This window comes from Benincasa hispida, chromosome 1 (genome assembly GCF_009727055.1).
Source record: "Benincasa hispida cultivar B227 chromosome 1, ASM972705v1, whole genome shotgun sequence".
NCBI classification, from domain to species: domain Eukaryota; kingdom Viridiplantae; phylum Streptophyta; class Magnoliopsida; order Cucurbitales; family Cucurbitaceae; genus Benincasa; species Benincasa hispida.
In genome coordinates this window covers 22,941,549-22,953,378 of record NC_052349.1, presented here as the reverse complement: position 1 = coordinate 22,953,378, position 11,830 = coordinate 22,941,549, and the positions used below count along the sequence as shown (strand labels likewise).

The following is an 11,830-nucleotide window of genomic DNA, read 5'->3' as shown; positions in this document are numbered from 1 at the left end:
AACAAAACAATATCTTACATTACTCAAATTTAAATAACTAATTATGCATGAATAGATTCTCCAATGTCAACTTATAATAATAGTCATAACACCATAAAGGCTTCATAGTTTATATAGTTGGTCCAAATCCCAATCCCTAATGAATAGTAGGGACAAATCCCTTCCATTTTTATTAAAAAAAAAAAGTCAGTACTCGCTTACACACGAGTTAGTAAGAGCTTCTCATGCCTTATTTATGTGTTCGTCTTGATATTCTTTACATCTAATCTATAAGAGTGAATTTCACTCCAAATTTCAAATCATTAAGAATACATCAAGATAGTAGATATACACTTTTTTAAATTAAAACTAATATTGAAAATCGAACTATTGACTTTTAGAATGATAATCGATCTGTCATTGATTCGAAATTGAGAAACATGTATGGTTTTCTTTGCAAAAATAGTACATTGGACCCAAAAAAAAAAAAAAAATGGTAGTCACAAATGCAAAAGAAATAAAAGGAAGTTTCTAATAAATGCTTGCGTTTAAGCTTATTTGGCGCATTTTACAAAGTTAGACCAAAGGTGAGAGAAAATTTGAGATTTTCTAGTCATTTGGCCACCAAATCTCTTTCAATCTCAACCCCTCTTCCCAATTTCCCTTTTCTCTCTTCTTCTTCTTCAACCTGCGGTGACCCCTTCTCTGCAATTTCACAGGGGGTCGCCTCAAATTCGCCTGTTTGTCTCGTTTTTCTCTCTTTCCAATCCCACTTTCCAACACCCAATTTCTCCATTAGCGGGAAAAACCCACTTCCCATTCGAACAAAAACAAAGAATTCCCAATTCAGTTCTCTAATCACAATGTCAGAAATGGCGAACGCAGATCCCGAAGGAATCGATGGAGTTCGTATGTCATGGAATGTTTGGCCACGTACCAAGGTTGAAGCCAGCAAGTGCGTTGTTCCACTCGCCGCCTCGATCGCTCCGATCCGTCATCACCCTGAGATCCCTACTCTTCCATACGCGCCTCTCCGTTGCAAGTCTTGCTCCGCCGTTCTCAACCCATTTTCCCGTGTCGACTTCACCGCTAAGATTTGGATCTGCCCTTTTTGCTACCAGCGCTGCCATTTCCCTCCTCATTATGCCATGATCTCTGAAACCCATCTTCCTGGCGAGCTTTATCCTCAGTACACCACTGTTCAATATGCTCTTCCTCAATCTACTCATCCTAATCCTGCCCTAGATTCAACCCAGCAGGCGAATCCCTCCCCGGTTTTCCTTTTTCTGCTTGATACTTGTATGATCGAGGAAGAATTGGGGTTTGTGAAATCCGCGCTTAAAAGGGCGATCGGGTTGTTGCCTGATAATGCGCTTGTTGGATTTGTTTCGTTTGGGACTCAGGTTCAGGTTCATGAATTGGGATTCTCTGATATGTCTAAGGTGTATGTGTTTCGGGGTACGAAGGAGGTTTCTAAGGATCAGGTTTTGGAACAATTGGGTCTTGCAGTTGGAGCGCGGAGAGTTGCTGGAGCATATCAAAAGGGGGTTCAGAATGGATTCCCTAATTCGGGCGTTACACGTTTTTTGTTGCCTGCTTCTGAATGCGAATATACCCTCAATTCGGTAGGTTTGATTTGGTTCTCCGTTTCTGTTCATTTTTTACTGGTTAAATCCCATATTGGGTAGGGAAATTCTTGAACTCGGTTATATCTGTTATGAATCCTAGTTGTTGGATGAACTTCAAACGGATCAATGGCCTGTTTCTCCGGGTAATCGGGCATCCCGTTGCACTGGAGTGGCATTAAGTGTTGCAGCGAGTTTGCTTGGAGCTTGTTTGCCTGGAACTGGTGCTCGAATTATTGCTTTGGTTGGTGGACCATGCACAGAAGGGCCTGGCACGGTAACTACAAGAAAAGATATTTCTGTTCCTCGTTCTTTTTGTTCTGAATTATATATTATGTTTTGTGCTAGGACACATCCTATGTTAAGAATAATTTTCGTAAGTTACTTGATTTTTGGTTGTTAGAAGATTGTACAGAGGTTTAGAATTACGTTGTGAGAATTCATTTTGCTTTGTTTACTAACTTTTCATTGTACTTGATTCTGAACTTGCCATTTCTTTTTGTAGCATTGTGTCAATTTTGGTCATCTTATGCCGTTGACTTGTGTCTTCTTCTTCAAACTTGTTATCTGCATTGGTTCAAACCAATTTATCACTACAGAATAATATATGGGCCTTTTCTGGCTAATGTTTTTATTGCCGAATTAAGTGAGGATCCTTATGTCGTCACGTTTTACTACCATCATGTGAGACTGTGTTCGTGCAATCAATTGTTTGATAATTTTATCCAAGTCCGTGGGATAGTTAGTGGTTATTTCCCTTTCTCTTAACTGGAACCACTCCTTCATTTTGCTTTCGTTTGCATGTATCCATACATTTATGTAGTGCGACAAAAATATCTGCAAGGAAGTTTGGAAGTTGGATCCAATTGTTGCATGCACTTTACTTGGCACTGGAAAAACTGTGTTCATGTGCATTGACTACAGCAATGCAATTGAAAGCCTCTTTTTCATAACTGAACTAGCCATGGCCTGCAGAAGTTGTGGATTTAGTGTAAGAGCTTATAGAACCTGCATGGAGAAGTGGCAGATATCATCATTTCATCTATTTTATCTTTTGTTTTATTTCCTCTTTTTAGATTTATTCTCGCTCATTCTTAAGGCATAGCATCAGCTAATTTGACTATGATACAGTTCTTCTTTTTCTATATGTCCAACTTAGTTTATTCTTCTTCTTCTTCCTTTCTTTTACACTTTTCTTTCTTGGTGTTGGAAATACTTGGTCACTTTCACTAGGATTTTATCGTATACTCAGACAACTGCAGTATAGGGGGTTTTAACTTTGAAACAATATTTGACACATGTTGCACTTGCACCCGTAATTACTTGCATTGTCATACTTTATTATATCACTTAATTGTGATTGTTTCCATAATCAATTGTGGCGTACATGCATGCAACCCAAGTAATCAAAAGATATGACTGCATGTTATTTTGTACGTGATGAAGGCAACTACTCTCTTTCACGTGGACTTTGTTCTAGATGCAACATTCACTGGCACAATTGAATATTTGGAATTGAAAATGGAAATATCATCAACATTGTTCTCATTCCTTTTAATACTTATAATTGCTGATGTTTGGTTTATTGGATTGAACATTTACAGATTGTGTCCAAAGATTTATCAGATCCAGTACGTTCACATAAAGACCTTGATAAGGATGCAGCTCCTTACTTTAAAAAAGCAGTCAAATTCTATGAAAGTCTTGCAAAACAGCTGGTTGGCCAAGGCCATGTCTTGGATCTTTTTGCATCGGCACTTGATCAGGTTGCTATATAATTTACCTCAAAAGGAATCTGCCTCCTTTTAAAAATATAATTCAGCAATTATCAACAAAAGTAACATTAGGTTGGTTTCTTATAATTCAATAAAAGAAATCTTAGTCTTAAACAACATGAGATAACTTGTTTTTTACCTAGAGCCGTAAACTTAGGTTGAATTGATTTAGTACTTTTTCTCTATGAAAGTTGGCCTTTTATAAAATTATAAAAAAAAAAATGTTTTCATAGTTTTGATGATTTGCATACTAAATTAGCATATCTAAGTTACAATGATCCAGCTAAGGAGGCTTAAGTTAATGAATTTTGATATACTGTTTATTTGCTCAATACTTTCAACATAACGACTTCTTGATATATGGACTTTCGAATATTCGAATCTGACATACTTAATTGTTGATGAGTTCATTATTTTATATTTGTCTACCCAAGTTGCCAAGTTCATCTTACGAAGTATTTGTGCCTACTGTTCCACAAGGTAAAAAGTAATTGAAGCGATATAGAATCAGTCCATATTAGATTCGAACATCTGGATTCTATTCTTTTTTAACGGTATAAAATAAAACTGCTGTAGCATAATGATTATTTGATCTGAACAGAGATTTAAACAAACAATATTCTGCTAGGCTAGGTTTATATAATAATAGTGATGCAATCACTTTGTTGTAATAATGTTAAATTTATATTGTTATATGTATTTTTTTGTAGCTGTCTATAATCATGCTTCATTCATTGGATTTTTCAAACATATAGGTTGGTGTTGCCGAAATGAAAGTGGCAGTAGAAAAAACTGGTGGCCTTGTTGTTCTAGCAGAAAGTTTTGGACATTCTGTATTTAAGGACTCTTTCAAGCGTGTGTTTGAGGAAGGGGAGCACTCTCTTGGTCTTTGCTTTAAGTGAGTGCATAATTAGAAATATATTGTGGGGTTTCTTCTATTTCACGTAGCCCATATTTTAGTTTTTGCATGTTATTTTAAGTCATAAATGTTCATGTTTTTGTCATTGCTAACTACCTTGCTTGACTTGTCGGTAAGTAGATGCTGAAAGAGGCAAGCCATCAATCTAAATATTTTTTTTTTAACTTCATATTTCAACATCCCAAAATTGATCATTGTACTTTCTTTTTTCTAAATTGGATAAAGCTTTACAATCCTCATGTTTATTTCAATTAATCTACCATTCGTAGCTAGAGCTCTTGCTTTTTTTGACTTTTAAGTTGGATTTTTGGATATAATTTTAGATTCTTTTGAAAAATATGGATGGGCAAAAGGAAAAGGGGACATTGAGTTAACAGTTATCTAGTAGGAAAAATGTATGAAGTCCACAAATTATATGGCATGATTCAAAGTGGGCGATTGCAAGAATTTTTTGAGTATGATTTAAATTTTGATGACAGTGGAAATAATGTATACTCCTGTATAAGGTTATTGTTAGTATGGGCCTCCTCCGTCTAAGTGGACCAATGGTGGGATCAATGGCACATCCAAAAAACCATGGAAAGTTATCTCGTCTGAGTTTCCTTTGGTTTCCTAGTCATCCTCTCCCAGGCGAAGTCTCTATCTCTACCTTTCATTGACTTACGAGGAAACAATTGATGTCTCGGCTCTTTTATCTTTGCTTGGTGAGTTTTGGTTTATGCCAATAGGGGGGTTGTTCACCTTTGGAGCCCTTGTTTGTTCAAAGGTTAGTGAGTCTATTTTTTTCCTCTGTGTGGAAGGTGAAAATTTCTAAGGGAGTCATGTTCTTTGTGTGGTAGATTATGCATGAAAAAGTTAACACCTTGAACAAACCATAGCAGAAATTCTTTCTGGTTAGGCCGCATTGTTGTATTTTTTGTAGGAAGGTTATCGAGGACCTAGATCATATCCTCAGGGGTTTGTGACTTTACATGGGCTTTTTGGTGTGGTTTCTTTGAGGTGTTTGGCTTTAGCTTGCTAGTTCTCAGGGCTGTGTGGGGTTGATTGAGGAACTTTCCTTCCCAGCCATCTAGTGAGAAAGAGCTGTTTTTGTGGCAGGCTGGGGCTTGTGCTATCCCTTGGGATCTGTGGGGCGAGAGAAATAATAGTATCTTTAGGGGGAGTGAGAGTCCTCCGACGATGTTGGGCCCTTGTTAGATTTTTGTGTTTCTCCCTAGGCCTTGGTTTTGAGGCCTTCTTGTAATTATTTGTTAAGCCTCATTTTATTTGACTAGAACTCCTTGTGGTTGACTCTCTTTTTGTGGGCTTCTCTTTTTTGTATGCTCATGTATTCTTTCATTTTTTCATTATGAAAGTCTGGTCCTTCATAACAAAAGAGTACATTCCCGTAATAGTAGTGAAGGGATAATGGATATTGGTAAGATGGGAAATATAAAAAGGAAATATAGTCGTATGCATTGTTTGTTTGGCTGTTGCTTCTGGTTTGTCTACATCCTCTGGATCTACTTTGTACAAGTGTAATTCACGTTTAGAAACATGCATCTAATTCTTGTACTATATTTTTTCTGCCTCTATTAGCCCAGAGGATATCATTTCATGTCACATGATACCTACCTTTATTTCAGTGGCACCCTTGAGATCAATTGTTCAAAGGATATCAAGATTCAGGGGATAATTGGACCTTGCACATCTTTGGAGAAGGTTGGCTTTATCTTCTCCATATCAAATTTTCCATTTATTTGATTGCTGCATGGAATTGATTGCTGCTTGTGCATATATTCAGAAAGGTCCCGCTGTTGCCGATACCGTTATTGGGGAGGGGAATACTACCATGTGGAAAATGTGTGGCCTTGACAAAAGCACTTGTTTGACAGTGTTTTTTGATCTTACATCAAGTGATAGGTCAAGTACTCCAGGGACTGCAAATCCACAGTTGTATTTGCAGTTTCTTACTAGGTAAGCTATCAATTGTGATGATTTATTATTGTCTGGTAATGCTACATGTGTCATTGCATTGTATAATATTGTTGCGGCTATTTATTATTATGATTGCAGTTATCAAGATCCTGAAGGTCAGTCTATGCTTCGGGTTACCACTGTCACTAGAAGATGGATAGACACTGCTGTTAGCTCGGAGGTTTCTTATTTTACATTGTTCAAAATTTTTCTGCTGATAAATATTACTCTATTTCTACATTTCTGAAATCTAGTATTTCCAATGGGCACAATCAACTAAAATTTCTCATTGGAGAAAGCTTAGCAAAAGAATAGTGAGGTCTATGCATGTTACCATATTTAATTTTGAGAGTTCCTTTTATTGTTGCTAAAAACAGAGATGAGAGAACGTTTTTCATCTTCATATTTGAAGCTTGGATCTTAATTCTTGCTTTCCTGCTTGTCATCCCTAAACTTCATTGGGGAGTTCCATCGTGTACATGTCTGAAGGAACCTCAACACAAGTTACTAGGAAAAATTCTTGCTAAAAACTAGTGTACATGTCTGAGGACGGGATTATTTATTTCATCTTCAACTTTGGCTCTGTATGCATTCAATTATATCAAAGTGATATGTAATTGGAAGATTGGTTTGGACGAGATTTGACCCTGAAGATGAGCAATGAAGTTTGTAATTTATGCATAGGCAGAAGGTGTGGTTAGGTGGTAGGTGGACTTTTAGAATGCTACTCTTTTTTTCTGTTAAACCCAAGGCCTTGTTATTATCTTGAGCGTACTAATTCAATTAGTCCATTGATAAGCATTGGTGGAAATAATTTTTCTCATAATCCTTTTTAGGAGTAGAAGCGTCATGATTGGTGTGGTGTGGTTTTACTTATAACATTCAACTATTGCCCTTAATTGCCATTCACACGTACAAATGAACATCACCATTTCTATTCATGGAAAATGTTCACCAGTTAACGTGGGCTAAAAAAAATATTTCTAGGAGTGGTTGTATCATGGTTGATATGCTCTTGTTTTAATAAGCAATTATCAACCTATCTTGTGATTTTCGTCGCACGCATACACTTAAGCTCTCTGTATTTGTTCTCTTTCTCTATCTCCATGAACAATGAAAGGCCAATACACACTCATGAATTTCTGTTTGGTTCTCTTTCTCTATCTTGATGATTGGTGAAAAGTTGAATCTTTGAGGCATTGATTTCAGGAATTGGTGCAAGGGTTTGATCAAGAGGCTGCTGCAGTTGTTGTGGCGAGATTAACTTCCTTGAAAATGGAGATGGAGGTATTTTAGAATTTATGTTCCAGTATTTAGTTGAACATCTCATGAAACAAAATTTTTTCCTTTCCGAAAACGTCCCCATCCTGCTTAATTAGTTAAATCTATGGCCGCGTCCCAAAGAAAATGATAGTCAATTTAACTGTGTTGAGGGAGTATGAGAGAGATTGAACTCGAGAAGATTGCATTTGTCATTTCAGAACTTGTGATCCTTGCATGGATTCAGGTGCTAGTTTTGAATGGAACTAAAAATTTGTTGGCCCAGAAATTACTTTTTGTTTGAATTTGCATGCATATAAGGTCTAAGTTAATAGGTTCTTAAGCTGTTCTTTTTCTTCTTTTTGTTTTTGGGTGTGTAAGAATTATTCACTTCAATGAAATAGGTTAGAAGGATAAACCTAGTCCCTTGGGCTTTTACTTGCTAATTCCTTTTTAAGAAAGTTACTACCGCCCATCCTCTCCCTAAAGAGATGGCCAAGGTTTTTTTAAGGTGAAAGTCTTCTTATGGACTACTCTACTCTGATCTTTGAGTGCAAATTTATTTATTATTTTCTTTGGTAAGCATGCAAACTTTCATTGAGAAGAAAATGGAAGTATTACAAGGGCTACAAAAGCTAGATAAAAAGAGGGAGCCCAAGAACAAACTATTGAAAAGGGTTCCAATCCATCAAACCAAGAAGCAATTTTTTTTTTTAATTGGAATTCTGCACCCGCTCCCAGGGATGTTTGTTCCTTTCAGAGATAGTTGTCCTGATCTTTTTAGGCCTTTTCAGCATTAGTTGGATTGTGCTATGTATAGATGGCTTTGAACACTTTACTTTGTGCCCATTTTAAAAGGACAGCTGGAGTGATCCAACTTAATGGCCGCAGTTTTCTTTGCTATTTTGTGTGGATTATTTTGCTGAGGAGGAAATATAGAATTTTTTGTAAGGTTAAGAAGTCGGGTGAGGAGGTTTGGGAGGCAGTGAGGTTTGTTGCCTCTTTGTTGGCATTAGTAACTATTTTTTTGGTAATTATGGTCTTGGTCTTGTTCTGTTGGATTGCAGTCCATTTTTGTATCTAGGGTTGTACATTTTTCTTTTTCTTTCTCGAATGTGATTGTATTCTTTCATTTTTCTCAATTAGGCTCGGTTTCTTATTAAAAAATAATGAAAGCCACGAGTGGTATTTTGTTAGACTTGGAGGTTTGGTCAGAGAGGAATAGAAAATAATTTCCAAGAAGAATTCAAGGAGCCGTATAATCTTCGCGAAAATACTTCTTCTGTATCCTGGCCTCTCTGGAGCTTGTTCAAAACATATTTTAGTTAATGTTAACTCAAATTGGAATGATATCTTTTGTGAACTTATTTTTCCGTTTAGTAAATGAAATTTCTTTCTTATAGAAAGAGATGAAAGATAAAATATTACAAGAGAAGTGGACCAACCGTAGTCAGGAATTACTATCAATTTCAAAACAACCCTGGAAACTTTGTTACATCTGCCTGGGTTGTATAATTTTCTTTTCTTTTTTTGTTTTTATTTATTTATTATTATAATCTATATAAGCAGGAACTTCATATCAATAAGAAAAGTGTTCAGTCGAGAGGATGAGGCTTGGTCATAAACAAGAAACTGAAAGAAATACAGAGATGAGTCTTACTAGATAAAATATCCGAGCATGGTAGACAAATTTAAATAATTTTATGTATCATAGCCTGAATAACTGCCAATTTGCTAATTTTGAGTTTCTTCTAAATTTCCAAGTGTTTAAGTGCCTCTTCTGATTGCACTCAGTCCATGAGTTCTTAAAGAAGGACGAAATTGCATTCTGCTAACTAGGTTTTGTTGCTTGCTGGCTTAATTGGTCATCTACTCGTATCTCCAAAGTTATAAGTTACCTCATGTTAAATTTTACTCTTATCAGGAGGGGTTCGATGCTATTCGGTGGTTGGATCGATCCTTGATTCGCCTCTGTTCTAAGTTTGGTGATTATCGGAAAGACGATCCATCTTCCTTTACTTTAAATCCTTGCTTTTCTTTGTATCCTCAGTTCATGTTTAATTTGCGGCGTTCACAATTTGTACAGGTATTTGCATCTATTAGGATCTCATGCTTGAAGTTATTCATATCAATATGATCCAATGAAAAGATGATTTACATTCTTTTGGTTGGATCCTTGCGATCCTATGTGCAGGTCTTTAACAACAGTCCAGATGAAACTGCATATTTTAGGATGTTGTTAAACAGGGAGAACATCACGAATGCTGCAGTGATGATTCAGCCATCACTAATATCGTACTCGTTCAATTCACTCCCTGCACCAGCGTTGTTAGATGTTGCTTCCATTGCAGCTGATCGCATTCTCCTGCTAGATTCTTATTTCAGTGTTGTCATATTTCATGGAATGACAATAGCACAGTGGCGTAATATGGGATACCAAAATCAGCCAGAACACCAAGTTTGTGCTTTCTTGAATTCAGTCCCTCTACTACTACTGTTGAAAGTCAGAAATTTTGATTTTTGTTTTTGGAAGTCTGATTTTATATTCACCCATTTTAGGAACTTCCACCGTTTATGGCAATATCCATTTGCATTTTTTCTTTTTGGAGAATAAATTTGAAAATGAGATTGCATTTCCTATACTTGTCATTTGATAGTTCGTAATGGGAATATCAACCATATCTTCCATTAATCAATCTAACAATCTTTCCACAGGCATTTGCACAGTTATTGCAAGCTCCACATGATGATGCCCAAATTATTATTAATGAGCGTTTTCCAGTACCTCGTTTGGTTGTCTGCGATCAACATGGTTCCCAGGTCATTTTTTTCCCCTTCATCTGCAGCTTTCATTCACAGAAAAAATATTGTTTTGCAATAATACTTGAATGCTATAGAATTTATTTTGTGCTTTTGCTGTCATTATTATTTTAGGCTTCTCGCTCAATTTGCTAGTAATATCACATATCTGATTGTATGTTTTGTCTCTTAATAGCCTTTGCGTCCTCAGTCCTCACTCAAAATGATCTTGCGCAACGCATGGCTACTTAATTTTAGATGCTTGGCTCGATTTGTTTCCTACAGTTGTATTATTAAGATGCTTGGGAGTTTCATACTAGGAAAGTTCAAGGCCTGTTTTTTGTTTGTTTGATTGCTCTTTGTTTATTTGTTTGTTTGTTTTAATATTTTTAATATTATCATCGCCTTTTTTATGCTTTTACATTTATTATATGTATATATTTGTTTGAAATCATAACCAAAACTTACAGTGTGAGAGTTCTTATAATTTTTTTAATTATATAAACTGGCTATAGATACTTATGGCGTGTGAAGCATAAGGAAAGAAATTCATCGGTATAAGTACTTATTTCTAGTGTCTGCAATTTGTTTTCCATCTGTTCTTAAATGATTGCTGGTAGATGTTTGGTTTATTTAATTAATGCATGTGATTGTAAAAGTGAATGAACGAAACTATTCTTACCTATCACCCATCTGAAGGTCCATATTAACATTGTCGTTTTATAATCTTGATTTTCTGAGCAGGCTAGATTCTTATTGGCAAAGTTGAATCCATCAGCAACATATAACAATGCTCAAGAAATAGCAGCCGGATCAGATATCATATTTACGGATGATGTTAGCCTTCAAGTGTTCTTTGAGCATCTTCAGAGGTTGGCTGTGCAATCTTGAGAATAGATGGCTTTCTTGAGGCTTATAGGAAAAATCTGATCGTTCTTGCTGTGGGAAAAATTCACTGAGGGTTATGTATATCTGGTGTGTTATTGACTTCTTTTCTGGTCTTTCCATTATTTTCCAAGTTGAGAAGCCAATATTCCCACATTCTCTCATTTGAAGAATATATTGAGGAACACTGATAAAAAAAAAATTCTTTTTTTGGGGGGATATTCTCTTTCGGCATTGCTGCTTAATAAAGGGTCACAAAGGTTATTTGAGCTTCAAGTTAGTTTATATGAGGGAAGGGGCAAAAGAAAGGAGAGGCTTGTTGGGAATGTAATTTAGAGGAATCCTTCAACAGCTTAGACATTTGTGAAAGTCAATTCTGTTAGGAGTTTTGGTTCTTCAATTTGTTATTTTGTATTGAGGTTAGACCACAAGTATTTTTGATGATTCTCCAAGTAAATTATAAGGAAGGGAGCTTAGTCAAATTGTGTTTGTGTTTTCAAAGTCAGGCTTGCAATTGCAATTTTATTTAAAAGACTCATACCTGTTGATTATTCAATTCAATTAATAGGATTATGAACTTTCTATTTCTATTTTATCAGGTCTTGGAAGATTTCTCCACCCTTATTATGGGT

General features: G+C 36.0%; 1 protein-coding gene across 1 annotated transcript; it reads left to right on the top strand.

Annotated features, from left to right (window-relative positions):
- The first annotated feature begins 550 nt into the window (after positions 1-550).
- On the top strand, positions 551-11,754 carry LOC120073137 (protein transport protein SEC23). Its single transcript, XM_039025784.1, has 12 exons — positions 551-1,604; positions 1,708-1,881; positions 3,209-3,370; positions 4,135-4,277; positions 5,924-5,999; positions 6,082-6,254; positions 6,354-6,435; positions 7,464-7,541; positions 9,439-9,600; positions 9,709-9,972; positions 10,230-10,334; positions 11,058-11,754. Exons 1-12 carry the CDS (start codon positions 843-845, stop codon positions 11,202-11,204), a joined length of 2,328 nt encoding a protein of 775 aa, XP_038881712.1. The 5' UTR covers positions 551-842; the 3' UTR covers positions 11,205-11,754.
- Positions 11,755-11,830: the final 76 nt, after the last annotated feature.

Excerpts from the sequence above, each read along its gene's own strand:
- LOC120073137 (XM_039025784.1), top strand. The coding sequence starts at position 843 with ATGTCAGAAATGGCGAACGCAGATCCCGAAGGAATCGATGGAGTTCGT. Across the intron at positions 6,000-6,081 it reads CTTGCACATCTTTGGAGAAG|AAAGGTCCCGCTGTTGCCGA; the intron begins GTTGGCTTTATC and ends GCATATATTCAG. Across the intron at positions 10,335-11,057 it reads GCGATCAACATGGTTCCCAG|GCTAGATTCTTATTGGCAAA; the intron begins GTCATTTTTTTC and ends TTTTCTGAGCAG.